General features: G+C 41.0%; 1 protein-coding gene across 4 annotated transcripts in view; it reads right to left on the minus strand.

Annotated features, from left to right (window-relative positions):
- Positions 1-19,124, minus strand: part of arhgap29a (Rho GTPase activating protein 29a) — a 102,350-nt gene that overhangs the window by 15,254 nt on the left and 67,972 nt on the right. For all 4 annotated transcript variants that reach the window (XM_067989954.1, XM_067989953.1, XM_067989955.1 and 1 more), the window contains 5 exons: positions 18,377-18,514; positions 17,996-18,186; positions 17,486-17,661; positions 3,277-3,402; positions 1,313-1,411 (listed from right to left, as the gene is read on the minus strand). In XM_067989954.1, the coding sequence (XP_067846055.1) occupies positions 1,313-1,411; positions 3,277-3,402; positions 17,486-17,661; positions 17,996-18,186; positions 18,377-18,514 (730 nt within the window). The remainder of the gene's footprint in view (positions 1-1,312; positions 1,412-3,276; positions 3,403-17,485; positions 17,662-17,995; positions 18,187-18,376; positions 18,515-19,124) is intronic.

The following is a 19,124-nucleotide window of genomic DNA, read 5'->3' on the forward strand; positions in this document are numbered from 1 at the left end:
TGAATGAAGTGCTGGGGCATTCGAAAATCGGAAATGGGTCCTGCATGACATGCATGACTAATTTAAATAAATTATTCTGTACTGAAAACGTTCTCCACGTGCGCTCCTGCCTTATCCAATACTTCTGGCCGGAAATGTACGCGCGCTTCCTGTCCGTCATATCGAAGGCTTAGGGGTCATTTAGTGCCAGAAAACAGGAACTACGCGGCTGAATTTCTAGGCCAACAAATCAATCGAAGTGGCATTAGTTACTTTTTGAACTAACAGCCCTGGGGGTGGGAGAATAATATAGAACAGAGAGCCAGCTAACAACTATATACAATCTGCCGAGACAAATGTGAATAGTACTGTTTATGCTAATGTACATTATACATCAGAATGTATTTTTAAACTGTGAAAATTGCTTTGAACATTAGAAAGATGAGTAGTTAATTGATAAATTTGCAATTTAGAAAACACAAACAGCATAATATCTACTTTATGCTTAAAAACAAGGCAATCGAGCATGCAAATATATGGTGACTTGGAAACAAGATAAAAAATTTAATTACATTATTGATCAGCACAAGTATTCTTAAATCCAATTTTTTTTAAAATCCTAAAATATTTATAAACAGATTGCTGTCAATTAACTTTTCTGACCATTTTCCATGTCATATTGAAAACACTGGAATGCACAAATCGAATATACATATATGCATCTTCTCTTAAATTACTTACTTGGAAAACAATTTTTTTGTATAGAGCAGTTTCTCCATTGCAGTAGCATAATATATATTTGATGCAATTTTAAATTCCCACACCATACCAATGTAGTTTTTCTCTCGTGATATGTTTAACCTGAAATGAGCAGTGCTCACAAAAATCCATCAAATTCAGAAGGCTCCAAGTATGTAGGAAGTAAATTAAGATTAAAAAGGTCAATTTTAACATTTTTTTAAGCTTTTGGTCACTGCAATAGCTTCTTGTAAACATATGAACCAGATCTGTGGATAGCTTTCATTATGCCTATTTTCAAAAGGCAGGCAGTTACTGATGAGAGAAAGAGGTGCAAAGTTTTAAGTACTTGAAAACAGTTCAGCAGATTTTGGAGAAGCATATGTTAATGAATGTTTTTTCCACAGCATGACCTTAATCTCACCATCATTCAACCTTTAATGGAAACAATGCAACTAACAAAAAGAAAAATTAATTTACATAGCACAAGACAACATGATTTGTAATAGTAATTTGGGAAAATACTACACTTGATAATGGACCTCAAACATACCGGAACAAAAAAAATATAAATATGGATGAACTGAATACACACCATTGTCTGATGGTGATGGTGGTTCTCTTTCATCCAAGTCATCTGCTGAAGACATGGTGCCTGTTGAGGGTGTTCGGGGCAGCCTTCGTTTAAAATCACCTAGGTCACCCAATAAAATAACCATATTTAGCACTTTACTATATGTTGCTAAGGTAGCTCAGTATCAAACCTGGTCTGATTAAGATGTGACACATTTGAAGCTTGAACAGATGTTGCAACAGAGTAGGTTGTGCCACTAACTTCAGACTCAACTGGTTAAGCAGTCTGCACCAGGCTCAATTAGAGATAACTCATCATAGATTATAGCAGTACATGGGTGTATGTACAAAATATGATTAGAATGTTAATTATTTCTTCAGTATTGTCAATACATCAGCCTAGTTATTCCAGTTGTGTCACCATATCACTGAAGTGCAGTGGGGCAGAACCTCTGTCCATCTATCTGGTCCTGCCATAACCCCATCGCAGACCCAGGAATGGAGACATTTAAATAGTAGAAGTGGACGTCCCAACTAGTACTGGCATTAATGGGGCACTCTCCCCATTTTCGAGTGTTGCTTTGTGTCAGAGGGGTGACAGGGGGAGGAGGTAAGACACAGGGTGATCGGTGTAAAGATTTCAAAGCCTTTGTTGCAGCTCCCTTGCTGGTGGGGCACAAACAGCAATTTCTTGGATTGATTGTTGTTTGAATACAACACTGTGGGGTCTACATGCTCTTCCCTAATTTCCTGCCTCTCCGCTTTCAGTGTGCTGGATTTCCACATCATAATAGTGCAGAATTTCTAAGCTATTTTCTCACGATGGTTTTGTGTTAGATTATGCAGCATAATGCATTGCAGAGTATTGGCAAAGAACAGATGCAAGTATGTAGCAGAAATCCTTCCCTTGAAAGGACTAATTAACAAATGTAAAAGACAAAGGGCTCTATAAATTTCCCTGCTCTCCTAATAAGGCACTGGTGGAAAAATAATGTTAATGCATTGGCTAATATAGCAACTGTGGACACCAGCCAATTCCACAGTTGACAAACTATAGAGAAGTATTCAAAGTGAGCTAAGTTTTCCTGATATCTGCTTGAAAGTGCCCTGCAGGACAGGGTAATGCACTACAATTTGCTTAAATGCCCTTGGGTTAGAGAAGTTTAAAGAAAAGTCAGCCATATTACCTGACCATGTTGGGGGTGTGGGGGGGGTGGGGAGGGGGCTAAGAGAGAGAGAGAGAAAATGGGGCATGATGGTGGAGAGGGGGCTGTGAAGAGAGAGAGAAAATAGGGAGTGCTGGTGGGAAAAGGGAGGAGGGGAGGGAAAGAGAACAGAAAATCACAGCTTTGCCTGATCCTGATTCTCACCAAATGTTCTCGACTACACATTCTACCAAGAACTGCCGGATATAGTGATCATGAGCAGAATATCAGCTGATATTTTTTACCTTCTCTACCCAAAGGGCACTGGTGCCAGGTGTACTACCCTGCTAGTGCCCTTGTTGAGTTCAATTAACTGAGCACAGGTGGAAATTAAACCCAAGACTCTCCTGGTCTGTACTGCTCAGTTCCATACCGAGCAGTGTATTTATCAACTGCGTCACGAGGAAGCACTTCCTCTAAATATTTTGAGTCTAATAATTAAAGAAATGATCCATGTTCACATTTGCTATATTAGCACCATTTCCCCATCGTACCAGCAACCAGAGATATAACCAATCTATCTATTCAGGTGCTTTACATTATATTACTATATTTGTGGCATGCTTGGAAAATCAGTTTTGCAACATCCAATGTCTAAGTTTTCCTAGCATTTGAAACAAATTGATAAAATCGGAGTTAAAACATTTTTCAGGAATAGCAGATCGTCTGGTGAATGGGTACCACAAATCGATTAATATAGTGTACCTGAAGAATGCTCTAAAACCTAACAGCTCAAGGTCACCCAGTACAGTAATTGCAATAAAAGCTTTTGGTTACACACCTGGACTAGCAGAGGGAGAATCCATGGATCGCGACTCACTGCTTCCTCCTCCACTTTCCGAATCACTACACATACCACTACCCTGGGTGCCCAAGGGCCAAGCTCTAAATGGCCCATGACTCCGGACTGTTGCAACAAAAACAGTGAAGCGTTGGTAATGATACACAACTAATAATATTGCCTGAGGAAGCCATATCCTTGGCACAACAGATCATCTCATATAACCAGACAGTAAAATTATAAACAAAAGACAAACTATTTCCCATGAAATGGTAAAACTGAAGAGGATGTGCAGCAGCATTGAGCACTGGACTACAAATACCCAGTGCCACAGCATGGGATGATGCAGGATTGATCTTCCATTCTGCTAAACTTCTGATTGGAGTGTTGTCTGATTAGACCTTGAGTGGAAGTTATGTCTTTACGAGAGCAAGGGGAAAATATGACATGGAGTTCCATCTTGGGCACTTCATGTCTCCTAGCGACTAACCAAAGGGGCACGGCAGTGGTGTGAGAGAAAGTCACCTCTTCAGTACGTTACAGAAAGGGTTTGTGTCCAGGTGGACCAAAGAAACGAGGGATAATTTAGCCAGTAAAATTACAAAACAGGACTAATTATACAGCTTTAGGTACAACATTTCTCATTCTTCAAATAAAATTATAATCTATATAGGTTAAATCTGGCAATCCAGTGGGATTTCATTTAGTATATTTATCCCTTTTAAGGAGACCATTCTGCACCAAGCAAGTTTATATCAATGGGGTAGATTTTAACTATCCGGCAACTAACCGTTGGGAGCACGCCCCATTAACAGATACATGGTGAGCTGCATGCCCTGAATGGGCGATCACAAACAGCTCGTTGGTTCTGGCCCAGAGGTCAGGGAAGCTCTTGCGGATCTGTTGGACCAAATGGCCAGTTTTTGTGCTGTATGTTCCATGTAATTCAACCTGGCCATGAAAAATGTAGAAAACATAGGTCTGGGCAGGGGAGAGGAGCCTGGGGTCGCAGCAGCCCACATATTCTTGTCAAGCTCGGAGGAGCACGCTTGCTCCATTTGGCCCCACAAAAATAATTTCAACATTTACCTTTTCAGGCCTCTTCTGCTGAACCGTTAGTTATTAACCAAGCAGAGCGTCCATGGCAGACACTCCACTCAGTAGGCATTGGGGTCCTATGTACATCATAGGAGGCTGATTTAAGTAGATTAACGAGGGTCCTGTCCGATTCAGGTGGGCACTTGGCCTGCCCAGTGGTAGAGCAGGAACTGAGCAGTAAGTATACCGCCTCCATTTTAACTCTGCTACCGCCTCATTTCCGCTGGGTGTAGGGAGTTAAAAACTCCCCAAATGACTTGGACTCAGAAATCCAATGGAAACTGGTCAAATTTGCAGATGATACCAAACTACAAAGGGCGGTGGAATTGGTGGAGGCAGTTCAAAAATTACAGAATGAGTTGAACAAAATATATAAGTGGAAGGAACAATAAGAACATAAGAGATAGAAGCAGGAGTAGGCCAACTGGCCCTTCGAGCCTGCTCCGCCATTCAATGAGATCATGGCTGATCTGATTTTGGCTTCAACTCCACTTTCCCGCCTGTTCCCCATATCCTTTGCTGATGAAATTTAATACTGACAAATATAAAATACACATAGGAAGGAAAAGTGAGCCACACATCAACCCTAAGAAAAGTGTTGTAAATGAAGTTGAAGAAGAGTCAGGAGTCTTAGTAGGCTTGATGGTCAACATGTTCAACCAATGCAGAGCACCAATCAATAAAGTCAAAATAATACAAATCCGAGAAAGTCATAATCAAACTGTACGGTGCTCTGGTCGCACCACACTTCGAGTCTAGTTCTGGTCACATTGACACGGGGGAGGCAATTGGGTGTTAAAGGTCATGCACAGCATAGCCATAAGGCTGATCCCTAGTCTTAGAGGTCTGAGTTATGAGGAAAGAGTAGAGAAACATGAGATTTTCAGCTGTGAAAGGAGGCATCTGAGAGATCATCTTATAGATTATGTAAGCAGTATAGAAAGGGTAAATCCAGAAATGTATTATCAATTAAACTGAGTAGGACAAGGGCCCACAGGCTCAAACTAATTAAATTTAGGATTGATATAGGGAAGTTCTTTTTCATAAGAAGAATTATAACATATGGAATGGATTCGCAAATAGAGTAGTGGAGGCGATCATTTAAGAACTAATTACATGCTCAAATGGCAGAACCTTAGGGTTATTCTGGATGGATTAACTTCGATGGGCTGAATGCCTTTTTTCATCTATAATTATCTTGTGAACTGCAGGTATTTAGCATCCCATGTAGTCTAACTTCACTTCTTCTCAACAAAAAGTTATGCAGAATTATTGGAGAAACTAGTAGCAGAATGAACATGTAATCGGCAAATGAATTTCAAATTAGCTAAGTGAGGTGGTGCATTTTGGTAGGATGAATAAGGAGGCCACATAGTGCTTGGTTAATAAGAGTCTGAATGGAGTAGAGGAGCAAAGGGATCTAGGGGAACAGATGTACAAATCACAAAGTGGCGATGGAGGTTAATAAGGCCATGAAAAATGCACTGCGTTAAAAAGCAGAGAAGTTATATCAAACTTGTATGGAATCTTGGTTAGACCACACTAGGAGTGCTGTGCACAGTTCTGGTCTCCATATTTTACAAAGGATATGGAGGCATTGGAGAAGATGCAAAAAAGGTATCACAATGTTGATACCGGAACTGAGAGGATCTACTTATCAGGAAAACCTTGCGTAACTGAGTGTCAAGAACGCAGTATCAATGCTTGTATTGGGATAAGCAGTTGCAATTTTTTCCCATTAAAATCTAGAGATGGTGCTGTCTTCCGATGAATGTAAAATGCATTCTCAACTAGAATGCTGTGGTGAATGATATTGGATTTCTGGTGTCAGCAAAAGAAATTTTGACAGAGCAATGGGAAGATGACATCAATAAACTTAGGAACATAAAAATAATGGGAGTTAAATTTATTCTACAATGAAGAGGAACAATTGACAATGATTCACAATACAAATTTCAGAGAACTTGAAGAAAAGGAACAGCACAAGAAACCATCCTACTGAAGTATTCTGAAGCTTTTGAGTAATCTTTGTAAATGGAGTATCCAAACTAAAATTAAAACACAAATGTGCTACTGGCATAAATGATCTTCCCCATGAAAGTAGCATAAAAAATTATTCCTTACCTCAGACCAAGGTAAGGAATAAGGGTAACATAAATGGTCAGGGAACAAATACAGTTATAGAACACAAGTACAAAATGACTGTTAAAAATAAAGTGAGGGGAACAATTACTAAAAATTGTTAAAATCCAAAACAAAAACAGGGGAACTGGAAGCAATAATTCATTGCGAGGAGCCAGATGTGGTAGGAATAACAAACACGGCTACATAAGGAATAGGACTGGCAGTTAAATATTGCACAGAGCCCCCTGGATGACAAGGTGCATACAGGGTAAGAGAAGGCAAAAAAGGGAAACTTATGTCAGACACCGAGAGCTCAATACTACAGAAAGCCTAGAGGAATGTAGAAAGTCCAGGGGTGAAATTAAAAAGGAAATTAGGAAAGCAAAGAGAGGGCATGAAAAAATACTGGCAGGTAAAATTAAGGAAAACCCAAAAGTGTTTTATAAATACATAAAGAGCAAGAGGATAACTGAGGAAAGAGTAGGGCCTATTAGAGACCAAAAAGGTAACCTGTGTGTGGAGGCGGATGACGTGGGTATGATCCTTAATGAATACTTTGCGTCTGTCCTCACAAAAGAAGGGGACAATGCAGAGATTGTAGTTAAGGAGGAGGACGCGTGTGAAATATTAGATGCGATAAACATAGTGAGAGAGGAAGTATTAAAGGGTTTTGCATTTTTGAAAGTAGATAAATCGCCAGGCCCGGATGAAATGTATCCCAGGCTGTTAAGAGAAGCAAGGGAGGAAATAGTAGAGGCTCTGACAATCATTTTCCAATCCTCCCTGGCTACAGGCATGGTGCCAGAGGATTGGAGGACTGCTAACGTTGTACCGTTGTTTAAAAAAGATAGACCGAGTAATTATAGGACAATCACTAACCTCAGTGGTGGGCAAATTATTGGAATCAATTCTGAGGGACAGCATAAATCGTCAATTAGAACAGTCAGCATGGATTTGTTAAGGGAAGGTCGTGTCTAACTAGCTTGATTGAATTTTTTGAGGAGGTAACAAGGAGGGTAGATGAGGGTAATGGTTTGCTGTAGTGTACATAGATTTTAGCAAGGCTTTTGACAAGGCTGGGTCAAAAAAGTAAAAGCCCATGGGATCCAAGGGAAAGTGGCAGTTGGATCCAAAATTGGCTCAGTGGCAGGAAGCAAAGGGTAAAGGTTGACGGGTGTTTTTGCGACTGGAAGGCTGTTTCCAGTGGGGTTACGCAAGGCTCAGTAATGGGTCCCTTGTTTTTTGTGGTATATATTAATGATTTGGACTTGAATGTGGGGGGCTTGATCAAGAAGTTTGCAGATGACACAAAAATTCAAAAATTGGCCGTGTGGTTGATAGTGAGGGGGAAAGCTGTAGAGTGCAGGAAGATATCAATGGACTGGTCAGGTGGGCAGAAAAGTGGCAAATGGAATTCAACCCAGAGAAGTGTGAGGTAATGCATTTGGGGAGGACAAACAAGGCAAGGGAGTACACAATAAATAGGAGGATCCCGATAGGTGTAGAGGAATAAAGGGACCTTGGAGTGCATGTCCACAGATGGTAGCAGGACAGGTAGATAAGGTGGTTAAAAAGGCATACGGAATATTTTCCTTAATTAGCTGAGGAATAGAATACAAGAGCAGGGAGGTTATGCTAGAACTGTATAAAACATTGGTTAGGCCACAGCTTGAGTACTGCGTACAGTTCTCGTCACCATGTTACAGGAAAGATGTGATTGCACCAGAGAGGATACAGAGGAGATTTACAAGGACGTTACCAGGGCTGGAGAATTCTAGCTATGAGAAAAGATTGGATAGGCTGGGGTGTTTTCTTTGGAACAAAGGTGGCCGAGGGGAGATTTAATTGGGGTGTATAAAATTATGACGGGACTGGATAGAATGGATAGGTAGGACCTATTTCCCTTAGCAGAGGGGTCAGTGACCAGGGGGCATAGATTTAAAATAATTGGTAGAAGGATTAGACGGGAGCTGAGGAGAAATTTTTTCACAGAGGGTTGTGGGGGTCTGGAACTCACTGCCTGAAAAGGGTGGTAGAAGCAGAAACCCTCAACTCATTTAAGAAGTACTTGGTTGTGCACTTGAAACGTCGTAACCTACAGGGCTACGGACCAAGTGCTGGAAAGTGGGATTAAGCTGAATAGCTCTTTATCGGCCGGCACGGACACGGAGGGCCGAATGGCCTCCTTCTGTGCTGTAACTTTCTATGAATCTATGAAACATGTATTTAGAAAGGATAGGGAAGGAAGGGGGTGGGGTAGCTGTACTAATTAGAGACAACGCAATGGCATTAGAAAAAAGGGACATAAGTAACAAGAATCCATGTGGATTGAGACAAAGTGTGGAGATGCCGGTGATGGACTGGGGTTGACAATTGTAAACAATTTTACAACACCAAGTTTTATTTGAAATTCACAAGCTTTCGGAGGCGTCCTCCTTCCTCAGGTGAATATTGTGGAAATGAAATCCTCGAACCCTTCGCATTTATAAATCACAGAACAATACCTGGTGATTACAGATAGTCTTTCCAACTGCCCGTTGCCAAGGCAATCACAGTGTGGCCACCGAATATACAAACCACCAAAAAAAAAGAGAGAGAGAGGCAGAAACATAGAAAAGACAGAAAATGACCCGTTATATTAAAAACAGATAACATTTGTTCACTGGTGGGGTTACGTGTAGCGTGACATGAACCCAAGATCCCGGTTGTGGCCGTCCTCATGGGTGCGGAACTTGGCTATCAATTTCTGCTCGACGATTTTGCATTGTCGTGTGTCTCGAAGGCCGGTGGCTGAATGTCCTTGACTGCTGAAGTGTTCCCCGACTGGGAGGGAACCCTCCTGTCTGGCGATTGTTGCGCGGTGTCCGTTCATCCGTTGTCGCAGCGTCTGCATGGTCTCGCCAATGTACCATGCTCTGGGGCATCCTTTCCTGCAACGTATGAGGTAGACAACGTTGGCTGAGTCACAGGAGTATAAACCATGCACCTGGTGGGTGGTGTCCTCTTGTGTGATGGTGGTATCTGGTTCGATGATCTGGCATGTCTTGCAAAGGTTACCGTGGCAGGGTTGTGTGGTGTCGTGGACGCTGTTCTCCTGAAAGCTGGGTAATTTGCTGCGAACGATGGTCTGTTTGAGGCTGGGTGGCTGTTTAAAGGCGAGCAGTGGAGGTGTGGGGACGGCCATAGCGAGGTGTTCGTCGTCATTGATGACATGTTGAAGGCTGCGGAGAACATGGCGTAGTTTCTCCGCTCCGGGGAACTACTGGACGACGAAGGGTACTCTGTTGGTTGCGTCCCGTGTTAGTCTTCTGAGGAGGTCTACGCGATTTTTCGCTGTGGCCTGTCGGAACTGTTGATTGATGAGTCGAGCGTCATATCCCGTTCTTACGAGGGCGTCTTTCAGCGTCTGTAGGTGTCCGTCGCGTTCCTCCTCGTCTGAGCAGACCCTGTGTATTCGCAGGGCCTGTCCACAGGGGATGGCCTCTTTGACGTGGTTAGGGTGGAAGCTGGAAAAGTGGAGCATCGTGAGGTTGTCCGTGGGCTTGCGGTAGAGTGAGGTGCTGAGGTGCCCGTCTTTGATGGAGATTCGTGTGTCCAAGAAAGAAACTGATTCTGAGGAGTAGTCCATGGTGAGCTTGATGGTGGGATGGAACTTGTTGATGTTATCGTGTAGTCTCCTTAGTGATTCCTCGCCGTGGGTCCATAGAAAGAAAATGTCGTCGATGTATCTGGTGTATAGTGTTGGTTGGAGGTCCTGTGCAGCGAAGAAGTCCTGCTCGAACTTGTGCATGAAAATGTTGGCGTATTGGGGTGCGAATTTGGTCCCCATGGCTGTTCCGTGTGTTTGGGTAAAGAACTGGTTATCGAAGGTGAAGACATTGTGATCCAGGATGAAGCGGATGAGTTGTAGGATGGCGTCTGGAGGTTGGCTATTGTTGGTGTTGAGTATTGATGCTGTCGCAGCGATGCCGTCATCGTGGGGGATACTGGTGTAGAGTGCAGAGATGTCCATCGTGGTGAGAAGTGTTCCTGGTTCAACTGGTCCGTGGGGACTGAGTTTTTGTAGGAAGTCTGTAGTGTCGCGACAGAAGCTGGGGGTTCCCTGTACAATGGGTTTCAGGATGCCCTCGATGTATCCAGAGAGGTTCTCACACAGGGTTCCGTTGCCTGATACGATAGGACGTCCGGGTGTGTTGGCTTTGTGTATCTTTGGGAGGCAGTAGAAGTCTCCCACCGACCTTCGGGTAAGCATACTCCAAGGCGGCCTTCGAGACACACGACAACGCAAAATCGTCGAGCAGAAATTGATAGCCAAGTTCCGCACCCATGAGGACGGCCTCAACCGGGATCTTGGGTTCATGTCACGCTACACGTAATCCCACCAGCGAACAAATGTTATCTGTTTTTAATATAACGGGTCATTTGCTGTCTTTTCTATGTGGTTTGTATATTCGGTGGCCTTTTAGGTAACACCTCTCTGTCTGCACACTGTGATTGCCTTGGCAATGGGCAGTTGGAAAGACTATCTGTAATCACCAGGTATTGTTCTGTGATTTATAAATGCGAAGGGTTCGAGGATTTCATTTCCACAACATTCACCTGAGGAAGGAGGAAGCCTCCAAAAGCTTGTGAATTTCAAATAAAATTGTTGGACTATAACTTGGTGTTGTAAAATTGTTTACGATTGAGACAAAGGATATGAAGGGATTGATCAGGTTAACAGGTATATTCTACAGACCACTTAATAGTGGAAAGGGAGTGAAGGATGAAATATGTAGGCAAATCCATGAAATGAGTAAAAAATATTGAATAATAATCTTGGGAGATTTCAACTACCCCCAAATAAACTGGCAAGAGGCAGAGAAAGGGGGAAAGAGAATAGGGTTTTTACATTGTGTACAGGACTCCTTTCTTACACGGTATGCGAGAAGCCCGACAAGGGAGGAATCACTGCTGGATCCAGTAATGGGAAATGAACTTGAGCAGATAAGAGAATAGTGATCATAACATAATGAGGTTTTAAATAAAGATTGAGAAAGACATAAGTAAAACAAAGACCAAAGTAATAGATTGGGAAAAAAGCTAATTTTGAGGGGATGAGAATGGAACTAGGGAAGATAAACTGGAAAATTTTTTTGACAAAGATAGAACAGCAGTGGGAAATATTTAAAATGGTGATCAAGAGAGTTCAGGAGAAAAATATTACTCTAAAAAGCAAGAACAAACTAGCAAATAATGAAACACCATGGATGAATAAAGAGATAAGGGTAAAATTGAAACTAAAGAAAAAGGCATACTCTAAGTACATAGACAATAAAGGAGAGGATGACAAACGGAAATACGAAAAGGTCAGGAAAGAAGTAAAAAAAAAACTATGAAAGCAAAAGGGGAACCAGGAAATTAAATTATCAAGGAATATAAATAGTAAAGTATTCTACAGACACATAAATAACAAAAGAAAAATCAGAATAGGGATAGGGCCACTAAGGGATGCAGGAGATAAACTCTCAGGTAATGACAGCAAAATGGCAGAAATATTGAATAGTTACTTTGCCTCAGTATTTACCAAGGAGACTAGCAAGGTGGGTATGACATTAGAAGAAGAGATCAAAAAAGATATAAAAACGTTTAAGATAGAAAGGGGGGGGGGGAAAGATATTTGATAAACTAATCAAACTTAGAGGGGATAAAACCCCTGGTCCAGATGGATTGCATCCACGAATATTAAAAGAAGTTAGGAAGGAGATAGCAGAGGCACTATTACATATATATAAAAATTCATTAGAAAAGGGAATAATGCCAGAAGACTGGCGGACAACTAATGTTATTCCTATATTTAAAAAGGGAGACAAAATAAGTCGAGGGAACTATAGACCAGTTAGCTTAACGTTGGTGGTTGGAAAGATAATGGAATCTTTACTCAAAGATGTATTAGAGAAACATCTAGAGAATGAAAATAATAAAGAATAGTCAGCATGGATTTCAGAAGGGAAAGTCATGCTTGACCAATCTTATTGAATTCTTTGAATAAATACCAGAAAGAGTAGACAAGGGTAATGCAGTTGATGTAATATAGTTGGATTTTCAAAAGTGCTTCGATAAGGTACAGCATTGTAGACTCATGACTAAGATCAGAGCATGTGGAGTCAGGGGACAGGTAGCAGAATGGATAGCAAGTTGGCTTCAAAAAAGAAAACAGAGTAGGGGTTAAGGGTAGCTGCTCAGACTGGCAAAAGGTGAGAAGTGGTGTTCCACAGGGATTGATACTGGGACCACTGTTGTTCACAATTTAGATTAATGATTTGGATTCAGGAATCGGAAGTCCAATTTCATAATTTGTGAACGACAAGAAATTGACAAGGAAGAATGTGTCAAAATGCAAGAGCACATTAATAAATTTGCAGAATGGGCATGTAATTGGCAAATGAATTTCAATATACATAAGTGCGAGGTGGTGCATTTTGGAAGGAAGAATAAGGAGACCACATTCTGCTTGGATAATAAGAAGCTAAACGGGATAGAGGAGCAAAGGGATCTAGGGCTACAGATACACAAATGACCAAAAGCAGTGATGCAGGTCAGTAAGGCCATAAAAAAAGACAAATCAAGCATGAGGGTTCATTTCTAGAGGGATAAAATTGAAAAGCAGAAACGTTATGTTAAACTTATATAGAATGTCCTCGCGGGGATGTTTGCAGTGCTGTTGGGGAAGGTTTAAACTAGAGTGGCAGGGGGATGGGAACCTGAGCGGGGAGTCAGAAGGGAGTAAAGTTGAGAGCAGCAAGAGAGGGGAAGACCCAGGGGAAATTTACAATACAAACAGTTGTTCAAGAACAAGTGAAAGAGAAAAGCGTAGAGCAGCAGAAAGAAAGTGTACTTTAGACACCACAGATAAAGTGAAAACTAGAAGGCATAAGGCGATTAACCCAGCATCAAAGCTGAAGGTCAGGCTAGGGTGTGTGGCCCAATTAAGAGTTCTACATACAAATGCATGGAGTATAAGGAATAAATTAAATGAACTACAGGTTCAAATTCAAATTGGAGGGTATGACATGATAGCTATTACAGAGACATGGCTGCAGGATGGTCAGGATTGGGAACTAAATATACCGGGTTATAAGGTCTACAGGAGAGATAGGGAAAATGGAAGAGGGGGAGGAGTAACCTTAATGATTAGAGATGAAATCACTTCGATGATAAAGGAGGCTATAACGAGAGGTAAGCAGCCAACAGAGATCTTATGGGTTGAATTGAGAAATAGGAAAGGATCAAAGACTATAGTGGGAGTTGTATATAGCACCCCTGGCAGCAGCTCTGAAGTGCTAGATTGTATAAATGCAGAGATTAGACAAGCGTGTAACAAAGGCATAGTGGGGGACATTAACCTTCACACAGATTGGGAAAAGCAGACTAGCAACTGTCAGAAAGGTAGTGAATTTCTTGAGTGTGTCCGAGAGGCAACAAGGGGCCAAGCCATACTAGATTTAGTAATGAACCAGATTTAGTTAACGGCTTAACTGTACGCGAACATCTATCCAATAGTGATCATAACATGATCGAGTTCAATGTAGTGTTTGAAAGGGGAAAAAAGTGAATCAGCTGCTAAGATTCTAGACTTGGGTAAGGCCGACATCAATGGGATGAGACAGAGACTGTCCACAGTAAACTGGGCAAATCTGTTAATGGGTAAAACGACTGATGATCAGTGGGAAATGTTTAAAGAAACATTTAACGTGATACAGAATCGGTTTATACCGGAGGGGCAAGAACTCTACTTGCCAAAAAAAACAGCCATGGACAACTAAAGAGGTAAGGGACATTATAAGAAAAAAGGAAAGGGCATACAAAAAGGCAAAAAATGGGACAGATCCTGGCGAATGGGAAAGATACAAAGATCAACAAAGGGTCACAAAACAGATAGTAAGGGCTACAGAAAAAGAGTATGAAAAGAAACTTGCAAGGGATATCAAAACCAATGCGAAGAACTTTTATAGTTATATTAGGAAAAAGAGGGTGGTCAGGAGCAGTGTTGGCCCCTTAAAAACTGAAAGTGGGGATATTGTCATTGATAATGGGGAAATGGCGGACATGTTGAACAATTACTTTGCGTCAGTATTTACAGTCGAAAAAGAGGATAGCGTGCCGGAAATCCCAAGAAAACTTATATTGAATCGGGGACAGGGACTTGATAAAATTAACATAGGTAAAGCAACAGTAATGAAGAAAATAATAGCACTAAAGAGTGACAAATCCCCTGGACCAGATGGTTTCCATCCCAGGGTTTTAAAGGAAGTAGGTGAGCACATTGCAGATGCCCTAACTATAATCTTTCAAAGTTCTCTAGATTCAGGAACTGTCCCTCTAGATTGGAAAATTGTACATGTCACTCTGCTTTTTAAGAAAGGAGAGAGAGGGAAACCGGGGAATTATAGACCAGTTAGCCTAACATCTGTTGTGGGGAAAATGCTGGAGTCTATAATTAAGGATAGGGTGACTGAACACCTCGAGAATTTTCAGTTAATCAGAGAGAGCCAGCATGGATTTGTGAAAGGTAGGTCGTGCCTGACAAACCTGATTGAATTCTTTGAAGCGGTGACTAAAGTAATGGACAGGGGAATGTCAATGGATGTTATTTATATGGACTTCCAGAAGGCATTTGATAAGGTCCCACATAAGAGACTGTTAGCTGAGATAGAAGCCCATGGAATCGAGGGAAAAGTACAGACTTGGTTAGGAAGTTGGCTGAGCAAAAGGCGACAGAGAGGAGGGATAATGGGTAGGCACTCACATTGGCAGGATGTGACTAGTGGAGTCCCGAAGGGACCTGTCTTGGGGCCTCAATTAGTCACAATATTTATTAACGACTTAGATGAAGGCATAGAAAGTCTCATATCTAAGTTTGCCGATGACACAAAGATTGGTGGCATTGTAAGCAGTGTAGATGAGAACATAAAATTACAAAACGATATTGATAGATTAGGTGCATGGGCAAAACTGTGGCAAATGGAATTCAATGTAGACAAATGTGAGGTCATCCACTTTGGATCAAAAAAGGATAGAACAGGGTACTTTCTAAATGGTAAAAAGTTAAAAACAGTGGATGTCCAAAGGGACTTAGGGGTTCAGGTACATAGATCATTGAAGTGTCATGAACAGGTGCAGAAAATAATCAATAAGGCTAATGGAATGCTGGCCTTTATATCTAGAGGACTAGAGTACAAGGGTGCAGAAGTTATACTGCAGCTATACAAAACCCTGGTTAGACCGCACCTGGAGTACTGTGAGCAGTTCTGGGCACCGCACCTTCGGAAGGACATATTGGCCTTGGAGGCAGTGCAGCGTAGGTTTACTAGAATGATATCCGGACTTCAAGGGTTAAGTTACAAGGAGAGATTACAGAAATTGGGGTTGTATTCTCTAGAGTTTAGAACGTTAAGGGGTGATCTGATTGAAGTTTAAGATATTAAGGGGAACAAATAGGGTGGATAGAGAGAAACTATTTCCACTGGTTGGGGATTCTAGGAGTAGGGGGCACAGTCTAAAAATTAGAGCCAGACCTTTCAGGAGCGAGATTAGAAAACATTTCTGCACACAAAGGGTGGTAGATGTTTGGAACTTTCTTCTGCAAACGGCAATTGATACTAGCTCAATTGCTAAATTTAAATCTGAGATAAATAGCTTTTTGGCAATCAAAGGTATTATGGGATATGGGCCAAAGGCAGGTATATGGAGTTAGATCACAGATCAGCTATGATCTTATCAAATGGCAGAGCAGGCACGAGGGGCTGAATGGCCTACTCCTCTCCCTATGTAACCTTGATGTGGAGATGCCGGTGATGGACTGGGGTGGACAAATGTAAGGAACCTTGGTTAGACCACACTTGGAGTACTGTGCACAGTTCTGGTCTCCATATTATAGAAAGGATATAGAGGCATCGGAGAGGATGCAAAAAAGATTCACAATGATAATACCAGGACTGAAGGATATACTGATCAGGAAAGGCTGCACAGACTGGGGCTCTTTTCTCTAGAAAAGAGAAGGATGAGGCATGACCCAATAGGGTTTGATAGGGTAGCGGTAGAGAAAATGTTTCCACTTGTAGGGGTGTCCAAAACTAGAGGTCATAAATCTAAAACAGTCACGAATAAATCCAATAGGGAATTCAAGAAAAACTTCTTTACCCAAAGAGTGGGGAGAATGTGGAATGTCTTACCACAAGGATTAGTTGAAGCAAATAGAATAGATGCATTTAAGGGGAAGCTAGACAAGCACATGAAGGAGAAAGGAATAGAAGGGTATGCTGATAGGGTTAGATGAAGTAGGAAGGGAGGAGGCTCATGTGCAGCATAAATGCTGCCATGGACCAGTTGGGCCGAATGGCCTGTTTGTGAGCTGTAGTTTCGATGTAACAACAAAAGAAAATAAAGACTACACAGGGATGGACCTATATTTGTGAAAGGCGCAAGGTAGATGACAAAAGTTTCTTAGAAACAGGCATCTTATTATTTTCTCAATAACTTTTCAAAGTTACTTTAGTTTTTGGAGGTCAAGGGAAGAAGAAATTCAAGCATCTCCCAGCTTCTGGGTATCACTAACTTTTCCCCTAAATTTAGTTCTGCGTTGCTGCCTCTTGCCACCATGTTGCTTCCTTAAGCAACAATAGCTCAGATTTGTCGACACTAGTTATTTACTTTTAAATTAATTAAAAATTAATCTAATAAAAACATGTAGCTGGAGAAAGGATATATTTTAATAGTTTTCTTTTATGCAAATCTTCAAAGTATCTCGTCAAGCAATGAAATGTGCTGAAAACCCAGTAACATATCATTGGGAAAGGATGAAATCAATTACTGCTTCAAATCAATCTGGTCACCAGAGATATAATTGAACCCATAAGAGCTAATGTAAAGCAATTAAGTATTATAATCTTATCAGGCATTGAACGTAATGCATACGTGAAAAAATAATTTTGTTCCTTTTAATTACCTTGCATATCAGTGCTGCTACTTGATTGCTTCTCACTGATATTACTGGGCCTAATGTGAAGAGGATTTTCAACATCAGGTGAATGAAGAGGAAGATCACCTGAGGTAGCTGAAGTCTGTGACAAATTTCCTTGTGATGAATGGGGGCTATTTGTTGCTCTTTTAATAAATGGAAGCCTACGGAGGAAAGAAAACAACTGTAAAGGAAATAATTTTCAACAATTTATTACAATCAATTTATTCTTAGGGGTTTGGGGGTGGGGAGGAGAAGGAGGGATAAAATGAATGAAGGGAAGGTTTTTGCCTCAGTTCAGCCCCTGTAAGCGAGGCTGAGATTGGCAATTCAGTGAGGTGGTGGGGAAAAAAAAAACACAAGCACAATCCCACATTATGTATGTCTATGCCCCAGAAAATCTATTTGTTACAGTATACCAACTTACTGTGCCACTGTCACACTTCCAGATAGGTCCTTCCCCCAAAATAATTAAAGACTAGCACTCAATGCACTTACCCTCCATTTGATGAAACCGAAAACTGAAATAAGTAAGGCTCTATCGGAACTTCCTCCTTTGGTAAACATTTGACAAATTCTGAATACTGTTGCCCTGGCTCATATAACTTGGTATTTTCACAAAGAGACTGATAGTTAACAGGAAGGGACACCACTTGGGCATGCTGCATCTGAAACAAGTTGACTGTCACCTGAAAGAGACATAATTATTTTTATTGAAATACACTCTGCAAAAGATCGTAGTTTTGCAACTTACAATTCTAAGTTTTTGAATGTAATCAAAGGAATTACATGTAAACTTATCAATTTTAGTCTCTTAAGTTGAAACTATTTCATACAAGTTATAAATATGCAAGCATGATTTGCGAAACACGGTCTTACTGATTTTAAGGTGAGATCACACTGGTAGACTAGTTCACGTAGTTGTGTCAGTATATCACTCTTGATGTTTTCCATATTACTTCGTTTTTCATTGGCATCTGATGTAGAAGCTTTGAAATGCTCTCCAGCCTCTTCAGTCTGCAAAACAGTTATTTTAAAATTATAAATAATTCTGCATGGATCCAGTCATTATTGTCCTAGTTTTGACAGTAACTAAACCTTTAAGGCAAAAATCACCGTGCAGACAACTTTAGCACTAGGATACTGCATCCATTTAAAATGGTGACGTTTGGATGAAATCTTCAGTCCACACCTCAAATATTTTTTTATGCAGCAAGTTGTAATGATCTGGAATGCACTGCCTGAAAGACTGGTGGAAGCAGATTCAATAGTAACTTTCAAAAGGGAATTGGATAAATACTTGAAGGGAAAAAATTTACAGGGCTATGGGGAAGAGCAGGGGAATGGAATTAATTGGATAGCTCTTTCAAAGAGCCGGCGCAGGCACGATGGGCCGAATGGCCTCCTTCTGTCTGTACCTACTATATATATATGATAGACTTATGCAGTATTAATTAACTTTGATTGAATTTTAAAAAAACAATGACACTTACTATTTGTTAATGTCTATCAAATAGCAGTTTTAACTTCCAAGCAAATGCTCCATGTATTGCACAGTATATCATATCCAAGGATTAGAAATGACAGCAATCAGTTAAAATACCCTAAATGAATTATCAAGATCAGG

The sequence above is a fragment of the Heptranchias perlo genome, chromosome 9 (assembly GCF_035084215.1).
Source record: "Heptranchias perlo isolate sHepPer1 chromosome 9, sHepPer1.hap1, whole genome shotgun sequence".
NCBI lineage: Eukaryota > Metazoa > Chordata > Chondrichthyes > Hexanchiformes > Hexanchidae > Heptranchias > Heptranchias perlo.